General features: G+C 40.6%; 1 protein-coding gene across 1 annotated transcript; it reads left to right on the top strand.

Annotated features, from left to right (window-relative positions):
* Positions 1 to 275: 275 nt before the first annotated feature.
* Positions 276 to 20,922, top strand: LOC139664051 (peptidase inhibitor 16-like). The gene is made up of 6 exons (XM_071542864.1): positions 276 to 1,039; positions 16,745 to 16,895; positions 17,105 to 17,172; positions 17,298 to 17,407; positions 18,220 to 18,311; positions 19,453 to 20,922. Exons 1-6 carry the CDS (start codon positions 713 to 715, stop codon positions 20,115 to 20,117), a joined length of 1,413 nt encoding a protein of 470 aa, XP_071398965.1. The 5' UTR covers positions 276 to 712; the 3' UTR covers positions 20,118 to 20,922.
* Positions 20,923 to 25,715: the final 4,793 nt, after the last annotated feature.

The raw sequence follows: 25,715 nt of genomic DNA, 5'->3' as shown, positions 1-25,715 counted from the left end.
ACTTCCGCACACATCTCACCATGACGCTGAGAGAAAAGTTTTCATTGATAGAGACAGAGATAGAACGAGGGAGGAGAGAGAGAGAGAGAGAGAGAGAGAGAGAGAGAGAGAGAGAAGGAGAGAGAGAGAGAGAGAGAGAGAGAGAGAGAGAGAGAAGGAGAGAGTATGGAGAGTAAGGGGATGGGGGGGGTATGTTTGCCGTGCGTACCAGTCGGTGCAGTGTGTGAAATGTGAACTGCTGTGTGTGTGTGTGTGTGTGTGTGTGTGTGTGTGTGTGTGTGTGTGTGTGTGTGTGTGTGTAGGGGTGGATCCTCTCTCTCTTAAAGCAGGGCCAGAGAGGCAGATCGGCAGAGCTGAGAGAGAGAGGCACAGAGGAGGGAACACACACACTCACTGACACACTCTGAAATACACTCAAACACACACACACACACACATCGGCAGCACACACAAACTCAGACAAAGACAAGTGGCCTATTGAACAAGATACACACACACACACACACACACACACATAGACACGCACATTCACACACTCACACACAAACAGACAAACACACATGCACAGTTGTTTATCACTGTGACACACTCTCGCACACACACACACACACACACACACACACATACACTCACACACACACACACACTCTGCTGGACTCTGGACTTGCACTGACCACTTGAGGATACGTTGCTCAGGACTCCATTTCCCATCATGCAACAGCGGAGCCTCTCGGAGCTCCAGGGGGTCTCCACCCAGCGGGGGGCCTCGACCCGACGGACTGCCCGGAAACAGGCCTCTACCCTGGGGTCGACTCCCCGGGCGAGCCCCCCGCGGTGGAGCTCCGGGCCGAGGAGGGGGTCCGGCTGCCGTCTCTGCCCGCCGAGGGGAGCCCTTCTCTGGGCATGGCTGCTGCTGGCGGCCCTGGTGGTTCCTGGAGCCTGGAGCTTTTTGAATGAGGAGCAGGAGGAGCTGATCGTGGAGCTTCACAACCATTACAGAGGACAAGTTTCCCCCAGCGCCTCCGCCATGCTGCCGCTGGTAAGAAACCTGCAGGCTACACACAGAAAAATAAAGGTAAAAGCAAACTGGAACCGAAAATGGTTCTGTGATGCCATAGAAGAACCACAAAGAACCTTTAACCTGGTTCTTTGGGATATTAAAAGGTTCTTAATTCTTAGTTATTGGATAGTGGGAAAATGTGGTAAATGTGGAAAATAACCAAATCCCTCCATAGTAGATATTGTGCAATTGCAAATGAGGCTTTACAAGGGCAGATAAAAACACAATGCAAAGAAGGAGAGCAGAAATGGCTCTTTAAAGAACCTTGGTCTGAAAGGTTCTTTGTGGAACCAGAAGTGGTTCTTGTATGGCGTCACCCCGAAGAACCATTTCGGTTCCAGTTCGCACCTTTATTTTTCTGTGTGTGCAGAGCTGAAAACAGCATGAGTGCAGTTTAGCACACGCTTTTTGTTTTATAAATGTCAGCTTTACATTTCAGCTTTACATTTTAGGGCATTTAGCTGATGTTCTTATCAAGAGCGACAATGAGTGCAACAGTAGAATAAGCTTTATTTCCTAGATCACCATCGTCACAAACTAATAGCCAGTAGTAAGGAGTAGGGCTATACTGTATATACAGTACTGTGCAAAAGTCTTAGGCAGATGTAAAAGAAAAAAAAGTAAAGCAAAGATGCTTTCAAAAATAATTAATGAAAAGTTTCTAAATATCAAAAAATATACTATAAAGAGCAGTCTACTGACACACTAATGCAGAAAAAAATGAATAAGCATCTAAGACACAATTTATATAAAAACTCTTGGGTACCTAAGACTTTTGCATAGTACTGTATATCAGGCCGAGCCTTTTATTAAATATCAGATATCAGCAGTCATGCAGTCCTCCTCTGGTCAGATGGAGGTTCCTCCTGACCACAGCTGCAGAAAAACAGGCTGGAAAACCTGACATGACATTTGATTGTCTTTTCCTTCAGGGGTCCAAGCTGCTGGAACCCTGTTGTACTGTATTTGCTAGACTTCTTTCTTTCTTTCTTTATTCATTTTTCTTTCTTTTTCTTTCTCTCTTTCTTTCTTTCTTTCTTTCTTTCTTTCTTTCTTTCTTTCTTTCTTTCTTTCGTTCTTTCTTTCTTTCTTTCTTTCTTTCTTTCTTTCTCTCTTTCTTCCTTCCTTCCTTCCTTAATTTCTTTCTTTCTTTCTTTCTTTCTTCTTTTTCTCTGCTAAGAGTTTCTGCAGCTCAGAAACTGTAAGTCCCCGATCTACTGTCACTAAGTCATGAACAGCCAATGAATCAGGTAATGCTGTCAGGAGGATGTGAAAGGGATAATGTTGAAGTTTCATTAAAGAGTAAATAAAGACTAAATCACATAGTGCAGAAAACTCTCTAAACTCCCTATGGGTTGAAACTGTAAATCATGATGCACTTTTGGCCACGCCCCAATCAGTGATGTCACAGCAGTTGTGTTTGGCATCAGCTGTCAAAGGCAAAACACCTGATTTGAAATCACTGATTGGGGCGTTGCCAGAATGCAAAGGTGTGACCAAGTCAACTTAGCTCAAGTCCCAAGTTAGTATCTAGTCTTGAGGCACAAGTTTTTTTTTTTGTATCACATATCTTTATTGATTTTGAACATGGTACATCACTTTTCCAAAATGAGTTGGTTGCATCATTCAAGTCTCCCTCGAAACAACTTCCCTCCCTCCCACCCGCCCCCCCATGAACTCTGAGCCATCGGTATAGATAAAAACAATGAGTCTCTTGTCTAAATGTAGAACAGCAAGTCAAGTCAGAACAAATCAAGAGTCCAGTATCAATTTAATATCTTAAAGAAAACTAAATATCTAGGACTTTTCAATGCAATATGGTTTTAATAGGATAAAAACTTGGTAAGAGCATCATGAGTTTGATTTCTATAATCAGTTTCAACTTCAATAAATTCAATCATTCCATACAAATTCAGAAAACAGAATTTAAATTCAGTCGTCTGCTGGAACAAATCTCATCACTTTCAATCTGAGTCATTTACACAAACACAAGATCTCAAGTCAAGACTTTAGAAACCTTTTCAAGTCATCAGAGTACAAGTCAAAGTTGAGTCCCAAGTCACCAGAACCCAAGTCAAGTCAAGGCTCAAGTCTTCTCTTCATGCATCAAGTCAAGACTCAAGCAGTTAGAATGTGACTTGAGTCCCCGCCTCTGGCAACATGCTTTAAGGTTTCAACCCACAGAGAGCAGCCCAGCAGCAGCTGTTCTGCCCCATGAGATTTAGTATTGATTTAGTCATTGATGGAGAGAACTACAAAGTTCTATAAAGTGATTAGTGCTGTCAGTCACAGGCTGCAGGATCACAACACGACTCCCTCTTCAACAGAGCTGTAGCAGCAGTTTGGCTCAGGAGGTGAAGCATCTGCTTTTCACGTGGAGGTTTGTGGGTTCCAGTCCGGGCGTCAAGAACAAGGGTCATATTTTCCAGTAACTTGAACAATGTGCGATGAACAGCATGGTTGCAATTAAATGATGAACTTGACAGAAGTCACAGGCTAACTTTGCCTGATATCAGACAGAACTGTCAACTTGTTCCACTCCATTTCCATCTTCAGTCTGACATTGCCTCCACTCTAAGCGATTTCCGTGGGGGAGGGGGATTCGATTTTCCCTAACCAATCACTAGAGACCGACGTATCCACCTGAATCTAACGTCATTTTAAGTCGACGCTGATGCGTAGCCATGACAACACCAGAGACGGTTCAGAAAGTATAGAGCATCTTTGACGACACGGAGCCAAGTAAAAACAAAGTACGACGACTTTTAATGGATTTAGAACAGCCTGGATAGCAGAGTCTATCTTGTCTATAGCGTCTCCATTGTTGTTATTACTCCTCCTTGGTTCCAGCGCACAGCTTGACAACAGCTTGACAACGGCGTTAGTCCCGCCCCCTGGCTCTGATTGGCTAATTGTTAGTCCCCCCCGGCGCTCATTGGACCTATCATTTTTCAACCGAGAAACTGCTGTTTCATGTCATGATGCCAGACCAGAATCAGTCAACTGGTGGAGTGGGCGGAGTCAAAGGTCTGGACCCAGGCAAAGGCTAACTCGAAGTTAGCCAATAACTAATCAACTGCGTGTCCAATATTCATAAAACTTGTGTCTGTCTGCCTTCTGTAATGTTCTGTCTGTCTTTTGATCTGTCTTCTGTGCTTGGACTCCGCAATATTCATTTAATTGTTCAAGAATGTTTTTGTAAATATAATTCTTCATCTAAAGGCAGTAATGTATCCCAGAGTTTCCCAACCATTGGGTAGGGGCAGTGTGTGGTGTGTGTGTGTGTGTGGTGTGTGTGTGTGTGTGTGTGTGTGTGTGTGTGTGTGTGTGTGTGTGTTGAGGGGGGGTTACTAATTTCATTAGTCTGGGTTTCAGTGGATAGTTTAAGTGTCCCATGACGGTCTAAATGATGTTTGAAGGGAAGCAAATAACATCAACTTCACCAGTTTATTCTGTCAGCAAATGTCAAATAAATATCTTCATGCTGTTGGTGCAATTCAGAGCTTTAACTAATCAATTAGCAGACAGTAGGCTAACTATGTGATTAGCAAACTCTACAAACCAGTAATCCCTTAACATACTTGATACATTTACATTAATTCACCCCTTAATTCATGCAAAACCCCCTTAAAATGAGTTACGGGAGTTATTAATGGAGGAGAGCCCATCAAATCCACTTTAAACTCCTCTTAATGTCTGACTGCTTACTTTACTTTCTAATTTAATGTAAAATTCAGGGAGACAGGAACTTTCCATTAATAACTCATTAATAACCTGTAAACCTGTACAACAGGCATGAAACCCATGAATAAATCCCTTATAACCCCATGATACTAACCTGACTTTATTAAAGCTGTGTTATTTTTAATGGATAATTGATGTTTATGTCATGAGAAATTCAGGACATTTCAGGGATAAAATTAAGGGGTTTGTTGTTTTCGTAGTGAAAAACATTCAAGATTTTCTTTATCTAATATATTTAACGTTATCTGATGCAATATGTTTAGATATGTAATAATGTATTTACTGTTTGGTCTAAAACTGGGCTACACATAGCCAAAAAGATCCTAGGATGAATGAATGAATGAACGAATGAACAAATGAATGAATGAATGAATGAACGAATGAATGAATGAATGGACGAATGAATGAATGAATGAACGAATGAATGAATGAACGAATGAATGAATGAATGAACGAATGAATGAATGAATGAATGAACGAACAAATGAATGAATGAATGAACGGATGAATGAATGAATGAATGAATGAATGAATGAATGAATGAACGAATGAATGGATGAATGAATGAATGAATGAACGAATGAATGAACGAACAAATGAATGAATGAATGAATGAATGAATGAATTAACGAACGAATGAACGAATGAATGAACTAACGAATGAACGAATGAACTAACGAATGAACTAACGAATGAACGAATGAATGAATGAATGAATTAATTAATGGATGAATGAATGAATGAATGAACTAACAAATGAATGAATGAACGAATGAATGAATGAATGAATGAATGAACAAACGAATGAATGAATGAATGACTATCTCGTTCAGATTGAGCTCAGGAGGGAGTGATACAGTGAAGAAGAGACGAGGAGGAGGAAGGGAGGTAAATAAGAAGGGAAGGAGTGAGGAGAGGAGAGGAGAGAAGGAGGGAAGGAGAGAGGGAGGGAAAGAAGGAGTGATGAAGGATTGATGAGAGGAGTCAAGGAAGGACGGAGGAAGGGAGGATGAAGAGATAAGATTTGTGTCTGGTCTTTGTTTCTATCTTTGTTTTGGTTTTCTCTGTGGGGAAGAATTGATCCTGATATGTCAAAATTAAATATCTTCATCCCCCCCTCTCTCTCTCTCTCTCTCTCTCTATCTCTCTCTCTCTATCTCTATCTCTCTCTCTTTCTCTATCTTTCTCAATCTTTCACTCTGTCTTTCCTGACACTCCCAAATCCACTCACACACACATTTTTGTTGGCATGCAGAGGCTCGCAATTACTTGTCCACAAACACACACACACACACACACACACACACACACACACACACACACACACACACACACACACACACACACGCTCTGGCTCTGTTTCCTGGCATTTGCCTTGTTCTGTGTCTTGTTCTTACACTGCAAAAACTGACAAACGTATGCAGTTATTTTATCTTATCAAGCTTATTTTAGGATTTTTTTTTTTTTTTTTTCAGTGAAATCATCTTACTGAATTGGCAGATAATTTTACTCGTTTCAACAAATTTGATTTTTTTTTTTTTTTTTCAGGAGAATGTAACTTGTTTCAGGACATTTTCTTGGTAAAAGTGAAATCGTCTTGGAGAAAGTTTCTTGTTTCCAGATTTTCTTCATTGTTTTATGATGATGATTTCTTGAAAGAAGTCATATTGGGATTAATCAAGTGAAATTTATTGAAACCAACAAGATTATCTGTCAGTGCAGTGAGATAATTTGACTAAAAAATATCATGAAATAAGCTTGATAGGTCTGGAAACAAGAGAAAATCAGTGGACAGCTTGTCATTTCTTGCAGTGTATTATCTGTTTTTAATCTGCTTTCGTGTCCATTTGTTGTCTATAGAGCACTTTATTCACAAAACACTTGAACAAAATACTTGACTTTCTCTTTGCTGCTCTGGGCTGCCTGGCCAAATCAGATCTGTGTGTGTGTGTGTGTGTGTGTGTGTGTGTGTGTTATCTGTCTGGGAGCCGCGGGCAGGTTGGGGCCGGCTGGGTGTTTTGGTTCGGTCCGCTTGGTGAACCAGAGAGAAGCTGAAGTTCAGTTTAACTACTTATGGTAATGTGAAGATGACTGATATGCCCTTCTGACTCATGGTTTCCATATAAAGGATTAGTGGAGTCTTTTGTTTTTAAATTCCAGGATTAAACCCCGTGAATGTGCTTCATTGTTCTTGTTGAACAGCAATAGGATCCCAGCAACCATTTTAATGTTTAGTAGATGCTGATACGTTGACCCGCACCAACGCTGGGAACAAAGCTCCAGAATGAAAGTTTAGACCAGTTTAAACCTTTTTCATATCAAGGACCCTAATTTAGTCCACATTAGAGCCACAGACCCCCATTTGATGAGATTTTGTCTCTTAGACCCGAATCTGAGAATATTGTTGGATATAATTTTGTCCAGAATTGCACAGCTGTAGGTAGAGAGATAACAGTGAAACTATGATCAAAACAGTCATTCTTCTACATTCTCCAATATGTGTTTATTGATTTTTGATTCAGAAAACATTATGATTATGTCGAAGCAACACACATCAACAAAAACAACAATTAAAAGAGGGACAAAATCAAAACAAAACAGAACATCTCGGCTCATAGACTCACACATTCAAACAGGCAAGAGACTCAGGAATAACATAAAATAAAAATAACAAATAGCTAAATAGCTAAATAGCAGGTATCACACAGGTCCATAATACATAAACCCTCTTGTAAGAATAGCAGAGATATCTAAACCAATATATGACAGAAAAGGCTCCCATGTTCTACGAAATACATTGTCTTTGCGATGTAACATGCATGTCAAATAGTCCAATGATACATATTCAAGTCTGACCTTATGCCAATATGTTTTAGATGGAACTTTGTCTGTTATCCAGTTCAAAAGAATGCATTTTCTTGCACAGAATGTTAGCATTTTGTTAACTTCTTGTAAATAATGCTGTAGTTTAACAATTCACAAATTTGCTGGGGACCCCATGGAACCCCCTCAAGGACCCCCTGGTGGTCCCCGGACCCCACGTTGAGAACCACTGGTTTAGATAACATCTGTATTCGTAGCTGCTGCCCGCATCGTTTGGTGAAATCAGCAGCTAAATATCTTCCTGATATCAGTTGAAAACAGTTTCCAAAGCTGTTTTAATATGATTTTTTACTGTAATATCATATTGTGAAATGGGTTTCTGTTGAACTTGGCCTCCTCTTTCACGTCACCGCCGGCTGTGAGTTCATCCAGTGTGTGTGCAAAGAGTTTCATAACACCGGGGCAGGAGGAACATGTGGTCAGGCAGCCAGTTAAAGTTGTGAAAAGCTGAGGCTCAGCATCAGTGTTCACGTCTGTCAGGTGAATCATGTGTGACAAGCCGGTTTAAAGCTGTACAGTGATTTTCCATTTTCCAGTTTCCAGACCTATCAAGCTTATTTCATGATATTTTCAGTCAAATTCTCTCACTGCACTGGCAGATAATCTTGCTGGTTTCAATACATTTCACTTGATTCATGCCAATATGACTTCTTTCAAGAAATCATCATAAAACAATAATGAAAATCTAGAAACAAGAAACTTGGTAACACTACAATAAGCGTACATTAATTAAGGGTTAATGCTTAATAAGCATTAACTAACCCTTAATTAACAGTTAACTAATGTGTAATTTACTAATGGTGTTCATGTTAACTAAGGTATTAATTTATACATTATTTAATAGTTTATAAAGATGACTATTAAATAATGTATAAATTAATACCTTAGTTAACATGAACACCATTAGTAAATGATTACCAGACACATTAGTTAACTGTTAATTAAGGGTTAGTTAATGCTTATTAAGCATTAACTGCTTATTAAGCATTAACTAACCCTTAATTAATGTACCCTTATTGTAAAGTGTTACCCGAAACTTTCTCCAAGACAATTTCACTTTTACCAAGTAAATGTCCTGAAACAAGTTACATTCTCCTGAAAAAAAAGTCAAATTTGATGAAACTGGTGAAATTATCCGCCCGTGCAGGAAGATGATTTCACTACAAATATCCTAAAATAAGCTTGATAAGTCTGGAGACAAGATGAAATAACATATTTTTGCAGAGTGCAGCTGAGCCGGAGGCCAGCAGATGGAAAACGGCTCCAGTTTGTTTTTTACTTCGTCAAGCGGTGATAATATGACTTGACATTATCAGATTTCTTTTTAATCTCATCCTCTGACATTTGAAAGAGATGGAAATGGAACGCCCTTCCTCCTGTTCTCCTGTTCTGTTGTTCTCTTGTTGTTCCCCATGATGAACTCAGAGGAGGGACTCTGGATCCGTCACACATGCAGAATATCTCGGCTCCCATTGATCGGATTTTGAGGAAACTTCAGGGAGTGATGCGCCTCCTTGCTCCGTTCCAGCATTTTCAAAATGACACTGATTGGCCAACAGGGGGCGCTTCAACGTTTGTTTACTTGTGGCACAATATCTCAGATTTTCACCAAACTTTAGGGAATGATGCGTCTCGTTGCTCCGCTCCAGTTTGGCCTAAAGCAGGGCGCTACAACATTTGTTTACTTGTTACTGATTGGCCCAAAGGGGGACTGCATTGTTTGTGGGTGACAGCATTTTTGCCATTGCCTTGTTTATTTCTTATTATTCTCTTTATTGTCCCTCTCTATGTGTGTTTTGCAGAGATGTGACCAAGTCTGTATCAAGTCTTGAGGCACAAGTCAAGCTCAAGTCAAGTCTCAAGTCTAAATGTAGAACAGCAAGTCAAGTCAGAACAATTCAAGAGTCCAGTATCGATTTAATATCTTAAAGAAAACTAAATATCTAGGACTTTTCAATGCAATATGGTTTTAATAGGATAAAAACTTGGTAAGAGCATCATGAGTTTGATTTCTATAATCAGTTTCAACTTCAATAAATTCAATCATTCCATACAAATTCAGAAAACAGAATTTAAATTCAGTCGTCTGCTGGAACAAATCTCATCACTTTCAATCTAAGTCATTTACACAAACACAAGATCTCAAGTCAAGACTTTAGAAACCTTTTCAAGTCATCAGAGTACAAGTCAGAGTCAAGTCCCAAGTCACCAGAACCCAAGTCAAGTCTCGAGCAATTAAAACTGTGACTCGAGTCTGACTGGAGTCCAGGTCGTGTGACTCGAGTCCCCACCTCTGGCGTTTTGGTTTAGTAAATGGATGGAAGTGATCCATTTCACTAACCTCCTCCTTCATTTTTGCACCCTAGTATTATTGCCACTCCTCAAAATCCATATTAATTGTGTCTAAAAGTGCTAAAAGTCTCCTGCCAGGTGTCGACCTCATTTCCACACACAAAACTCTCAGGTTGGAGGATCAGAAATGTCACTTTTTTTTACACACGCAGCTGCATTAACGTCACTGAGAATAACAAACTTATGGGAAAATACGGGACGGGATATAGTTCCTAGAAAAAGGAGGCTGTGGTTGATAAATTCTGTCTGCGCTCTCGTTTCTCACGGTTTCCCAACAGCGATGCCCTCTGGTTAATTAGCAGGAGTATGAGTGCAGGAACGCATCATGGAAGTCATCACTCTGAAACACAGGGAGGGTTGAGCAACAGAGGAGGGAGTCTGTGTCACTGAGAGAGAAAACACATTGTTTTGAGAGGAGGAGAGAGAGAGAGAGAGAGAGAGAGAGAGAGAGAGAGAGAGTGAAGGAGAAGGGGGGAGAGAGAGAAATCAAGGGAGGTTGTGCTTGTGAATGAACAGAGTGCACAGAGGAATGCGTGTGTGTGTATTTATGTTTGCCGTCATACTTGTGTGTGCATGTACAGTTGTGTGTGTGTGTGTGTGTGTGTGTGTGTGTGTGTGTGTGTGTGTGTGTGGACCAGGGGAGCTCTCAGCCTGTCTCTGCCGGTATGGAAGCCCCACTGGGACATTTCCATATTCTTGTTTTTCTCTCTGCTTTCAGCTGGACTGGACCAGGAGAGAGAGAGAGAGAGAGAGAGAGAGAGAGAGAGAGAGAGACAGAGACAGAGAGAGGGAGGGAGAGGGGTGGGGGGGTGAAAGACAGATGTGGAAGGTAATAAAGGGGGGAAGGAGAGACAGAGACCAGAAGGAGAAAGGGAGGGAGGTTATGAAAGAGGGAGAAAGGGAGAAAGACGGGATGAGAGAGAGAGAGAGAGAGAGAGGAGATGGATGGAATGATGGAGGGCGAGGAAAGAAGTGAAAGAGAGAGAGAGAGAGAGGGCGAGAGAGAGGGGTCAGAGTGTGCTGAACTGGGAGGAAATGAGGCAGATTATTGTTTTTCTGGGTGGGGAAAATAAATCTATGTAGGATATACTGTTACAGCCATTTTAATCAGTGGAGGTAGAGAAGACTCTGCTGCTCTAAACACAGTAGAAACAGCATAGAAACCAGTCTAACCAGTTCAGCAACATGCCATCTGTGCCACAATAGAAACAGCATAGAAACCAATCTAGCTAGTTCAGTGTTATGAGTGAGAATGTCCATCCAACTACAGGAAACTAACCCAAAACGCAAGGGATTATGGGCAGAAGGAGACAGATGCGGTTCTTCATGCTCGGAAAGCCTAGCAGAACAAAATGAAGTCTGGACTGATGCTCATATTCAGCTGCTTCTTTAACTGGTATGAACACCACAGAAGAAGAGACAGACAAGTTACTGGCAGGTTACGAAAACTCTATCCAATGAGCAAGGTGCTAGTGAGTCATGTGACTTTTGGATATAAGCCCTGATGGCTTGTAATTAGACAGTGTGAACCTAAATGAACCAAATACTAAAATGCAACAAAGTCAAATTTTCCACTCTGGTTCGGACCAAAGAAAACAAACTGTAGGTGTGATCAGACTCTGAGAAAGTGCCAGAAAAACTGCAGAACTATAAATCCCCTCAGCATGCAGGAGAGGCACTTTACTACCTCTGTATTCTGTATTTTATTAAAGTCAAAAGTTAATTTTCCTCTGTGAAAAGAGAGAGGATTTATGCAGCTACAGAGCTTTTACAGTTTGATCAGCAACCTGCTACCAGCCAGCTGTGTCTCCATGATGGAGGAACACTGTAGAATTCAAGGACCCCTAATTTAGCACACATTAGAGCCACGGACCCCCATTTGTTTTGATTTTGTCTCTTGGACACAAATCTGAGTATACTTTTCTTGTCAGATATGATTTTGTCCAGAATTCCATGACTATCTGTATTATTGTGTTAACTCTAATTGTGTTAACTTCTTGTAAATGAAATAATCGTGAAGTTTAACAATTCATCAATTTGCATGGGGACCCCCTGGAACCCCCTCAAGGACCCCTGGTGGTCCCCGGACCCCACGTTGAGAACCACTGTGTTAGTTAATATAAAAGTGTAAATCTGTATCAGGCAGCTAGAACCAGAGAGTGACCTGAAACAGCTTGTTGTGGTGTGGCTGTAGATCCATTCAGTAACGTTCTCAGTAAAAGTGAATAGTGTGATAAGGTGGATTTGTTTCCAAATGTAGGTTACTGTGACACAGTAAACTGTCTTGTCTTTAGCCCTAGTCTCTACTCCAAAACATGAAGAGTTGTAGCTTGAGAAGAGTCAGCTCAGTTAACCTGAACAAACTGTTAGCTAGCTAACTAGCCAGCAAACACACTGATGTTAATGTGAACGTGCTAACGCTAGCTGCTACTACATATGTTAGCTAGTGTGCTAATCAGATGTGTTAACAACAAGACAGTGATGGTTAGCTGACCAGATGCTATGGTTAGCTAGCTAACAAGCTGACATTATCTAAACACTAAATCAATCAGACGGATCAGTGATGAAATGATCAGTTCAGTCAGAAACAGACAGAAATTAACCGTCTGATCAATTCTGTTGAGACGACAGAAACACAGTCAGCTGTTCACAGAGCTGAAGACCTCCAAGATGGCCGACAGAGGAGGTGGGGGGTGGGGGGTGGGGGTCACCTAAAGCCCTCTGTTGCTCTAGCCAGTAACTCAGACCAGATGTTGAGAGAGCCTGAAGAGAACTGAGAGAGAGAGAGAGAGAGAGAGAGAGAGAGAGAGAGAGAGAGTGAGTGAGTGAGTGAGTGAGAGAGAGAGAGAGAGAGAGAGAGAGAGAGAGAGAGAGAGAGAGAGAGGGAGGGAGAGAGAGAGAGAGGGAGAGGAAGAGAGAGAGAGGAATGTGAAGGAGACACCAGACTATTGTTTGTGCAGAGTCATGCGTGGCTGGACAAATAAACACACACACACACACACACACACGCACACACACACACTTTGGAATATTAAAATCTGAGTCAGGCTCCTTGCTGTTCATCCTCTTGGTATCTTAGCAACTGTGATTCAAACCACGAGGCAGAGCTCAGGCTTTGTACGAGAGAGACGGAAATGACTGCAGGCTGTGAGACAGAGGAAGCATCTTTTTTACATTCAGCAAATCATTTTGGGGCAAAACGTACTCAGTTAGAACAACACTCATCATCTACTGGGTTAAGTATTCACCAAATACTTGACTCAAAAATTAGCCTACTTAAAAATGACTGTTACATTCAGCTATGCTATCTTTGATATCCCCCCCATTTGCTCTATTTGCATTTATTTCCTATTTTTTCTTTGCTGTATCCCATGATCTGCATTTCCACAACAGACAAGGATCAGATGTTTCTATGCATCCCAATTCTATGGTAGGACCTCTTCTAGATCAGTTTGCCACATCAGCATCGAACCTTCGAGCTGAGAATGACCTCTGACCCTAAGCTAACCCTAACCCTAACCCCTGCTGAGGCTGAGATGCCAGTCTAAATCCTTAGCCTAACCCTAACCAATGTGTTATTCTTACTTAAACTTCACATTTACTTTAGCCTAACTTTAACCCTAACCTTTGCCTAACTCTTAACCTTAACCAACATCCATCATTACAAACGCATGTTGTGCTGCCGAGTTTTGTTCAAACTCGCAGAACTCTATTTTACATTCTAGTTGAGATCCAAAGGTTTCCAAAGATACCAAATATTTCATGCTGAATTACAGAGAAATTTGTATAAAATGATGCAGAAAACATGTGGATTTCTTTCCATTTGATGCAATGGTGCAACCATGACAAAATGGAGTCTTGGGATTGAATATTTCAAGCAGCTGTAGCTCCAATGAAGCGCTGTAACGAGCAGATACAGAATAGTATGTGGCGCTATTGGGGTTTTTTTCTAACTTTGAAACTACTTAAGGGGAAATTTAAGGGAAAATCAGAGTTCAAGGGGTTAAAAAATGTAAATTTTACTTAAATTTAACCTTTGCCTAACTTCTAATCGAACTAATCTTAATCAACTTGTTGGTCTTGCCTAAATATAACTTTAACTTAAGCTTGAATCTAACCTTAACCGACTTGCTTTTGCCTAAACACACTTTTCTACAAATTACCTAAACCTAACCCTGACCTTAACCTCTGACCCTGACCTTAACCTCTGACCCTTACCTTAACCAACTTGCCCTGACCAGTTTGGGATTGTCTCTCCTGGATCAGCTAACTTCCCTCCAGCTGACTCAATATCCACCTCTGACCGTCTGAATAGCAGGAAATCGTTGTGCTGTTAGAGCCACAGGCATGATGGGAAGGAAACACCTGAGTCAGCCTTGCCCGGGTCATGCTGGGGTCAGAGGTCAGAGGTCAGAGGTCAGATCTTAACAAGTCATTTAGTCTCTTATTGTGTCCTAAAATCATGATTTTCTTAAAACAAGTGAAAACAATATGTCAGTATGGTTAGGTAATTTCTCGTTTCCAAAGCAAATCAACTTGTTTGAAGAATTTAGTAGCATCAAGAGTCATTTTCTTAACAGCAGTGCAGTGATCTGCCTTATTCTGACTGGTTTCAACAGACTGACACTCTGTTCTAGAAAACTCCTGAAACAAGTGAAGCTGCATTGGAAACAAGTGGAGTTATCTCTCCTCACTGCAGAATGTTTCTCTTGGTTTAAGAACAATAAGACTTTGAAGGCTGAATATGAGACGATTTTTTTTTTGCAGTGTATCCGAATGTAAAGGAAACAGGACAGAAACAAAGATGAGTGAAGGTGAAGTGCAGTTATCCTGAGGAAAATAATAATGACCGTCATATTATACATCACTGGACAAAAGTCAGACCGTTGCGTTGTCGATTTCCGCGAAACCTTGACTCAACCTTGTCAGCATCAGCTTAGGGTGATGCTGAGTCAGGGTCAAAACACAGTGGAAATGTTTTCTGTTCCTTTTCCTTCCTTTATCTTTCCTTTCCTTTATATTGATATTAGATTTCATGTCATTTTTTTTTTTAATGTTTTTCTGACTAGTGACTGTCAAATTTCCTACTCAGCTCACAGGCCAAACCACTGTCACAAAAAAAACATCAGAAATTATCCTTCAACCTCTCAGTCAGCGCCAAAGATCTGTGGCTGATTTCATGATGCAAAGACATAAAACTTAATATAATCGTTACAATAATAATAAAAACATTATTTGTGTAGCGCTTTTCCTAGCAGAGTTATAGAGCGCCTTACAGGCCATAAAACACGAATAAATCAAAAACAGTCAGATTTTAATTAAAAGCAGGCTGAAAGAGGAATAAAGAAGAATTTAGATGCTGCAAGAATAAAATCCATGAGAAAACAACTTTGAGTTTATGAGCTGGACACAAGATTTACACAACAAATACATCATGTGAGGCCAAAGCTCCACAAGGTTTCATCTAAACAGAGAGATACCCTATGTGGTGGAGAGAGTATGATGGTCTGTCTCTCTCTGCTGGCCGTCTCCCATCACTACAACACATCGCTTCTTCAGTCACATTAAAGCAGTGGTTCTCAACGTGGGGTCCGGGGACCACCAGGGGTCCTTGAGGGGGTTCCAGGGGGTCCACAGCAAATTGATGAATTGTTAAACTTCAGCATTATTTCATTTACAAGAAGTGAACACAATTAGAGAATGTAGTAGAATGACTGTTTTGATCATAGTTTCTCTGTTATCTCTCTACCTACAATACAGATAGTCATGGAATTATGGACAAAATCATATCTGACAATAAAAATATTTGGGTCCGAGAGATAAAATCTCATCAAATGGGGGTCCATGGCCTTAATGTGGACTAAATTAGGGGTCCTTGATATGAAAAAGGTTGAGAATCACTGCATTAAAGGATAAACGCAAATGTTTTTCTAAGTTAGTGCCAATTTATTTGAGTTGTGAGATTAATTTCAGAAGAATAAAGTCAGAACACAGAATTCTGACTTTATTCTCACCTTTATATAAAATGATAAAATTGTTATTTTCAGTGAAAAGAGGAGACCAAGATGACAGTGATGGCAGCAGGTTATTCCATCCATTTTCACTCCTCCAACTGTCAAATTTGTCAGTAAACATTGCTCATTGCCCTCTTTGCCTGTTGCCCAGTTGCTCATACCAGTGGTTCTCAACGTGGGGTCCGGGGACCACCAGGGGTCCTTGAGGGGGTTCCAGGGGGTCCCCAGCAAATTGATGAATTGTTAAACTTCAGCATTATTTCATTTACAAGAAGTGAACACAATTAGAGAATGTAGTAGAATGACTATTTTGATCATAGTTTCTCTGTTATCTCTCTACCTACAATACAGACAGTCATGGGATTCTGGACAAAATCATATCTAACAGTAAAAATATTCTCAAATTTGGGTCCGAGAGAGAAAATCTCATCAAATGGGGTTCTGTGGCTCTAATGTGGACTAAATTAGGGGTCCTTGATATGAAAAGGTTGAGAATCACTGGCTCATACTCATTGGCAGCAAATTTTTACCCCAAATTTGCCCTAAAAATCTGCCCTTACAACTGGTAATGAGGGTTTGATCTGCATAAATTTCTTAGTGAATAAGAAGCAAACTGTGGCTGAACTGACACAGATTGCCCTCATAACATAATCTTCTTAACCTTGATCTCTTCCGTTTGCTCTCTCTCCAGAAGTGGGACGCCAGCCTGAAGGTGATAGCGGAGGGCTACGCCGCCAAGTGCGTCTGGAACCACAACCCAGACCTGGAGGAGACCGGGGAGAACCTGTTCGCCGGCACCGGCCCGCTGGACCTCAGGGTGGCGCTGGAGAAATGGTTCCTGGGTGAGTTCGCTTCACCATGAGACAGCCGCCGTGTGAAATGAGTGACGCCTAGTCTTACGAATGGGTTTGTCACATGCTAGCTACACGTTGCTATGGTTACGGTTCTATTTTTTGGGCTGAAGCTTGTAAATATACTTTAGCTTGTAATAATATGATTTTAAATAGATATCAAGCAACCCAGTCTAATGTGATGTAATTGATTCCCTCAGAGCATCTTGACTATGAATATCACAACAACAGCTGTCCTGAAGATAAGATGTGTGGACACTATACACAGGTTAGATACACACACACACACACACACACACACACACACACACAAACACAAACACAATTCAAATCGAATCCAAAGGTATAAGTGTCTATGTGTTGTGTGTGTGTGTGTGTGTGTGTGTGTGTCAGATGGTCTGGGCAGACACACACAGAGTCGGCTGTGCCTTCCACGTCTGTAACACCATGGAGGGACTGGACTTTGAGAGAGCCTCCTTCCTGGTCTGCAACTACTATCCAGCGTAAGTATTACTACTATTACTACTACTATTACTACTACTACTACTGCTATTGCTACTACTACTGCTACTGCTATTACTACTATTACTACTACCACTACTACTACTACTATTACTGCTATTTCTACTACTACTGCTACTACTACTACTACTACTACTACTACTACTACCACTACTACTACTATTACTGCTATTGCTACTACTACTGCTACTACTACTACTACTACTACTACTACTACTACTACCACTACTACTACTATTACTGCTATTGCTACTACTACTGCTACTACTACTACTACTACTACTACTATCACTACTACTACTACTATTACTACTTCTGCTACTTTCACTACTACTGCTACCACTACTACTATTACTACAACTACTACTAATACTACTACTGCTACTACTACTGCTACTGCTGCTGCTACTACCACTGTCAGTACTAACACTGTGCTACTACTAATAATATATTACTACTGTTGATATATCACTTGCAGTAACTTCTAATAGTGAGTATTACTACTATACTACTACAAACATAACATACTGCTACTTTGAGTACTACTTCACATACAAAGTAATACATTTGCCTACTTCAAATAGTAATAAATTACACATATATCCTACTCTCAGTCAGAGTATTAATTATTATGATTATGATTATTAAGTTATAACTTCTATTAAAAGCTGTCTCATGACTCTCTCTCTCTCTCTCTCTCTCTCTCTCTCTCGCCCTCTGTGTTTCTGTGTGTGTGTCTTTAAATCTGTGTGTGTGTGTGTGTGTGTGTGTGTGTGTGTGTGTGTCCGTCCAGGGGGAACTATGAAGGAGAGAAGCCGTATGAGGAAGGTGACTGGTGTTCCAGATGTCCTGACAACCTCCAGAAATGTGAAAACAACCTCTGTGGTACGACACTCTGTCTTTACCTCTCTCTCTCTCGCTCTCTCTCTCTCTCTCTCTCTCCATCACTCTCTCTCTCTCCATCCCTTCTCCTCTGTCTTTCTCTGTCCCTCTCCCTCCCTTTCTTTCTCTACTTCTCCATCCTTTCCTCTTTTTTGTCCTTCTCTCTCTCCTTCCCTCCCTCTCTCCCTCCCTCTATTCTCTCTTTTCTCCTCCCCCTCTCCCTTCCTCTCTCTCTCTCTCTCTCTCTCTCTCTCTCTCTCTCTCTCTCTCTTCTCCTTCACTGATGATTATATCAGCAATGCAGTACTTTCTGTCTAAATCTGTCTTTCCTTAAAAAGGCTTAAAAATGCAGGTTTTTCCTGCCCCATAGCACAAAATGACCATAATCTATCTGTGGTGGTTGATAGGATTATTGATCAATATCAATGACTGAACGATTACTTGACCTGCTGCTGAGATTTCTGGCTTTCCAAACTCACTTTCTGGCCCATATTCTGTTTTGGAGCAAAAACTCTCCACCCTCGAGAGTCTCCGCCTGTTCACATTTTCAGCTGCTCAGGTTTGGCCGTCTGCTATTGGCTGATCTTTGGTGCCAGGTGATGTCACCACGTGTTGTACTGTAAAGAAGATGACATGGCAAATTAAAAAAAAAAAGTTTAAAAATAAGGTGGTAAATAAATATAAAACTGAGGTATGATCATTATTGTGTATGAAACGTTTGGAACTTTTTGTTTTTGTTTGTTTATGTTTATGTTTATGTTTATGTTTATGTTTATGTTTTTGCTTCTGTTTTGTTTTGTCTTAGAATGTCATGTAAAAAGGGAAGGCATAATAAGCTAAAGCTTCAGCCTACAGCTTTTCAGTCAATTTTTTTTGTTTTTTTGTTTTCCATTTCATTTAATGCCTTATTGTTATTTATTTATTTCTATGCACATACATTTTTGGAAAATTGTTAAAAAGGGTTGACCAAAATAAATTACTACTACTACTACTACATTGCCTGGCACCAAAGATCAGCCAATAGCAGATGGCAATTTCAGTAGCATGCTGTTTACCATTAGATGTCAGGCTTTGCACAGATCTGAGTTTGGGGTTGAGTTCCTCTTTAATGCCCATTTCACTTCTTCTGTTGTGTCTTCTCCAGTGGCCGACACTGTGGAGGAGGAAGACGAGGAGGACGACGAAGACGGAGAGGAGGGGACGGTTGTTCCTCCTCCTGGAACAGCTGATCCCTTCCTCGAACCCACCACCACCTCCACCACCTCCTCCTCCTCCTCCTCCTCCCAGGACTCTGATGACATCCCACACCCAGCCACCCCCGCCTCGGGCACCCAACCTCCCAACGTCCCTGAGCCAAAGCAGGGAGAGGAGGAGGAGGTGGTGCAGGAGGAGGAAGAAGAGAAGAATATAGAGGGGGAGGACGAGCAGGAGAAGGAGAAGAAAGAGGAGCAGGAGAAGGAGAAGAAGAAAGAGGAGAAGGAGGAGCAGGAGAAGGAGAAGAAAGAGGAGAAGAAGGAGGAGGAGAACGAGAAGACGAAGGAGGAGGAGAAGAACAAAGAGGAGAAGAAGGAGGAGAAGGAGAAGAAAGAGGAGAAGAAGGAGGAGGAGCAGGAGAAGAAAGAGGAGAAGAAGGAGGAGGAGCAGGAGAAGGGAAAGGAAAACATAGATGATAAGAAAGAGCGAGAGAGGGAGAGGGAAAGAGAGAGAGAAAGAGAGAGGGTCATGATAAGTACGGCTAGTGCTTGTTCAGTCTTATCGCCTTCTCTCCTTTTAGCCTGTCTGACTGGAATCCTGATTCTGAGGCTGTAAGGAGGAGAGAAGATGAAAGGAGAGGAGGAGAGGAGGAAAGAGGAGGAGAGGAGAAAAGAGGAGACGACGAGTTCTCCGGCACCTCACCACTCTTGCGTTGACTGCACATTGCCTTGTTAATCTGACAGAGGAAGCTGTCTTGAGGTAGCAAACAGCTTCCCGTCTCTCCCCTGAAGAGCAGCATGGGTCCGTTAGTGATCACACTCATGAGGAAGACAGAGCCGCCATTTCCACAACATCTGCATGTCGTTTGAGTCTAGATCTGAGTCAAGTAATATGTGCGTATAATTATTCAGAGTTTCCTTTAACCTGCTTGGAGTAGCAGATGGGTGAGGCTTTCCAGGACAGGACCATGCTGATCATGTCAGTAACTTATCAGTCACTGACGAATACTAAATATGTATTTTTTCATGTAATGTAAACAGCACATCAGGCACTTCTGGGTTCTTTTGGACCGCTAACTTAAAACCGGTGTAAGGTCACTCTGGAGCAAAATGATGGTGAGCAGGCAAACAAAGGACTGGATGAAAAAAATTAAAGCAATAGTGGAAAGCAAATAAAGTGCTGCTATCAAATAATAACTGTTTTGTGGAAGACACACAAGTAAGTAATTTACTTATTTTTATCACAGATTGTAGCTAGTAGAAACTTAGCTTTGTTAGCTATGTCTGCTTTACCCATTGTTTCAGTGTTAACATAGCAAGCTGAATGCCACTTGATCTAACTTAGATTGATAGCTAAAATATTAATAAATTTAGTCAGCTATAAATTAGGCTTGGTGGCATTCAGTTAACATGGTAGCTAACATTAGGTTACATGGTGCAAAAAGGTGTTCACACCGATAACGGCTAAAGCAGACATAGCTAAGAAATCGAAGTTCCTCTTAGCTACAATCTGCGAGAAAAATAAGTAAATTATCTACTTACTTGTGACAGAATCTTCTGCAAACAGTTATTATTTCATAGCTGCCCTCGAAAACCTCCGTTTGCATGCCCAAACACATTTTGATTCTCATTTTGCTCCAGAAACTTGGTTTCAAGTTAGCGGTCAAAAAGAAGACTGAAGCACCTGATGCATATTGTTCACATTATGTGAATATCACATTTTGACTTTCAAATGCTTTCCTGTTGGTGTCTAAACTTTCTGGCATCCATTGTTTTGTCCTGGTTTGCAGACTCGTCCGTTTGGCGCCTCCATTGCCTAAAAAACAATAATTGGTTTATTTCGACAATTCACATCAATTCACATCTTGTGTTACTTTCAACAGCAAATGTTTCATTAAAGATTTGTCACTATTAAAACCATGCTATGTTGAAAATAACACAGGATGTGATGTCTGTTGATAGGCTGCACAAGGATGTGATAAAAAATAACATCTATTTTAGGAGAGTAGGAGATCAGACTTGCAGTTGGCCCTCCCTGTATCCGCCAGGCTCCTCTGTTAATCCAGCAGGACTCACCACTTTATCATTTTGAATGTTGCCTAGTTTTTATTTTTCGTTTTTTGTAGATTACTATTTCTTGTTTTTATGCCTTTTTTTAAGCACTCTGCAAACTTTGCTTTTTGATAAGTGCTGTATGAATAAAGTTTGTTACTGTTATTATTAATAGAGCCCCTGTTAAGTAGGGCAAAATTTTACAAAACGTAGTTTAAAGTCACAATGAAATGAAAAATTACTTTTTCACCTTGTTAGCTAATTCTCCACATCATAACGTACACCTATTTAACAATAAACGCCAATAAATGTTAAAAATATTTATTGTCTCGTATTTTTATATCAAAATTCTATTACTTTTACTTACTGGACATCAACGTATTTTTAGTGCTAGCATCATGCTGTACCAGTCGGCAATATAAAAATTCCAACCAGTAAATAGCTGGACTTTATTCAACACTTGTGACATCTCATGATTATGCGCAAAGCACTTTTGAACTTTAGAAACCTTTTGAACAATCCGTCCTCAAATTATGTCCTGCCTTACATCCTGTTTAAACCCAAAGTACGCTGTATTACGGACACAAGACCCCAACGAAATGCCGTTTCCTTGTGACCTTAAATGTTAGCACTCAGTGTGTGAGGGTTCGGGTTATTCTCAACTATTCATGATACCAGGAAAACCACAGAAATTGAACAGATAGAACGGTCCTTCTACTGTTTGCCACATATTTTAGCTAGTACAGCATAAAATGGCGATTATGGCATTTTAAGTGTTAGTTGCTATGGTGACAACACAAGTCTGGACATTAAGGCTGTAAAGTCTGTCTCAGTACTTGAGAACTGAGCAGATGAGTCTGTTAGCAAACTGTCAAAACTCAACTGAAAGCTAACGTTAGCGACGAGGCTAACGTAGCTTTATCACAGACTGGACTTCTCTCTCTAGCTCTTCTAGTCAACATTAGCATGTTAGCAATCCACGGCAGCAAGGAGACAGAGAAGCTGCTTTGGTTCTTGCTGTAAAACCTCTCAGCTCAGTGACTTGCTGTAAGTCGGTTTATACAGAAGGGGAGCATATCTATGTTCCCAGGGTCCTATGTTCCCAGGGTCCTAAGTTCCCAGGGTTCCTATGTTCCCAGGGTCCTAAGTTCCCAGGGTCCTATGTTCCCCAGTTCAATATTCTGTTAACACACATTAACCCTCCTATTGTGTTCGGGTCAAATTTGACCTGTTTCAAGTTAAAATATTTCATAAATATTATCCAGTTTTTTATTGGAACAAGGCTTCAAAACTGCTATATAAACACAACAAAACCGAAGGTTATTGGCAATCTATTTACGGTGGATGGCCAGTGCCTAACCTGGATAGCTCTGATAAAAAGCCCCTCTGTGCTGTGAAACAGTTGTGGTCAGAGCTCTGGGTAAACATCTACACACAACCAACCTAACTCTAACCCTAGAACTGGGAAACATAGGACCCTGGGAACATAGGAATGACTCCTACAGAAGCTAGACCAATGAATTTGAATGGGAATGACCGTTCTATCCTTTCAAGTTCTGTGAGGAAAACACACCAGCTCTTCCTTTTTATTGAAACAAAAAACCAACAAGAAAATGATGCCAGTACCATAAAGAGAGAGAGAGGTTCCTGGTGGATACACAGCTCTCAGTCATTTGGCTTTAACACAGCCTGGATCAGGGGTTCGAATCCCATCGGCACCACTAACAATACAGCCTCATTTGCCACATTACACACTGTGTAGCTAGGATTATTTGTTTCTTCACATATCCCTGTGAGACACACATACTGTACATATACACATTTCAGCAGAGGGGTCAGAGGTCAAGGGTCAGCCACGTAGGAGTTCAGCATCTTGCTCACGGGCCACTTTGATAGCACTGTGGTTAGGGTTCAAACTGTGACCCTTCAGCCACGGGACGGTCTCTCTAACCAACAGTCCACCCTGCTGCCTATCATCTCACAGTAGGGATGCACTGATACTGATACTGCAATAGAATATTGTGGCAATTCATTCAATATCAGATCATTTCTGGTACCAGGAGCCACAGGGAAGACGTGAAAACAAAGCCATCTGATTTCCTGCCTTTTCTGCACATAAAAGGAAGGTGTAATGGACAGAAATGGATTAAATCTCAGTTGTTTTTTTGTTCAACGACCGCAAACTAACACTGGCACTGAAGTCTGTATTGTTCAGTATCTGGATCAGATTTGATATTTGTCAATACTTCCAAGTAATCATCTGCAACATGTTCATACAAATAAATGCCCAATTTGCGACTCTATCAGTGCATCTCTATCTGATAGGAAAAACACTGTCAACACGGAGTGAAAGCAAAGCAGTAGGAGACATTTTGTATTAACTTAGAAATGATTGCTGGACACTCTTGGCACTCATGTTTCAAACTGACTGCCCTGCTTCTTTACCTATAACCTTACACACACTGCAAATACATGTTATATCTACTCATATACTCTCCCAGACTGGAATTACAATGGGAAAGAATCTCTAATGATAGCCTATATATCTCAGTTACACTGTCTTAGACAATAGAAAACTATCTTCCATAACTTTTGAATGTAATTCTGTCTTTACCGAGTCTAGCTGTAAATGTCTGTATATAAAGATTAATAAAGAAATAAATCTTGTTTGTGAGACTGAATGCGTGGCTCCTTTTCTCACCGGTTTCCTGTTATTGTTTATTTGTTGGTTCCTCTGCTTTTTTTATTTATATTTGAGACCGTTGTATCCTTTATGCACAAATTAACCATTTCCATCTTGTACGTTTCATCATCATATTTTATCACTGTTTTATCTGCTCACTTCTGTGTTTTGTCTGTTACATCAACACTACTGAATACCCGTTACACACTGGAGAGAGAAATAAAAAACAGTATGATAAAAGTTAATGAATCAGTAACCACATGCTTTTTCAGAACAACCTCTATTCATAGTATTCCCATGATGTCACATGCATTTCCTACCAACATGGCGCTTTACAATACACACAGCTCATTGGCTGTGTTTGTCATTTGGTTATAATCACCTGTTAATTTATTACAATCACCTGTCACCAATTTTCCTACCAAGATGGCCGTGTGGTGATGGAACAGAATACTATGAATACATTTTGCACTTTGCAACAACATGCTACTGTAATCTATATAATGTAAGTGTGCAAGTAAAACAATACACAAAAAAAAAAAATCACAATTTTCTGAATTTGGTGTAAACTGAATTTCAAATGAAAATAAAAGTAATAGACATTGTTGGTTAAAGGATAATGCTGGTGTTTTTTTTACCGTCTACAAATCCTATGAAAATAACAAAATCAACAATGATTTTGTTTTGCCAACAAGTCTCGTCCATGTAGCCGGTGCCCAATGCAGCCTCATGTCCCAGCAGCCATAGAACTCCATTATATTACTGTAAAAAAAAAAACGATTAAAAACCCGTCACAGAGCCATGCTGCTGCTCTGCAACATATTTCATCATCACCATGCACCGGATCGGACCACTTTTTCCTCAAACAACTTAATAAGCCGGCTGTAAACACTTTGCGATCTCAGGAAAGTAGTTCCGTAGCACAGAAAATAGTCCCCCGGCGTAATGAAGAATTTGTTCCCATTTGAATTTGATTTGGTAATAACTACAACAGCCTGGCTTTTCATGGTAACAGTTAGCGATTTTTAAAATGTAAACTATGTCTTTGTGAGCTGTATTTAAAGGTTTATAGCTTACAATTGGAGCGAATGGTTTGAAGGCTAAAAAGGAAACGTGAGAAGTCGGAAAGTAACGGGAGCAGAGCAAACGCATTGCTGATTTTGTTATTTTCATAGGATTAGTTGACGGTAAGAAATGTATTTAAAAACACCGGCCTTATCCTTTAAGGAGGAAAAGGTGATTGGTGTTTGACCAGTTCTGCTTGTTAGTGCTGTTGTAACTCGACATCATTGTAAATGAGGGCAACCTCAATGGTTATTCGAGTTTAAATAAAGGTTTGAAATGAAAATGAAATGAAATGAAATGTAAAGTTGTAATGACTGGGGTTTATATTGACAGACAGTGCTGCTTTCTGTGTGAAAACATGGGCTTACCTGTCCTTTATGAAGAGACTTGTGTGTGCATTGTTTTGCAAAAAGG

Source organism: Centroberyx affinis, unplaced genomic scaffold (genome assembly GCF_046629955.1).
Source record: "Centroberyx affinis isolate AG114_WGS23_722 - 3 ecotype Tasmania unplaced genomic scaffold, CSIRO-AGI_Caff_v1 ptg004195l_1, whole genome shotgun sequence".
Lineage (NCBI taxonomy): Eukaryota > Metazoa > Chordata > Actinopteri > Beryciformes > Berycidae > Centroberyx > Centroberyx affinis.
Note: the sequence above shows the minus strand (reverse complement) of the source record. Positions and strands in the feature narration are given on the sequence as shown.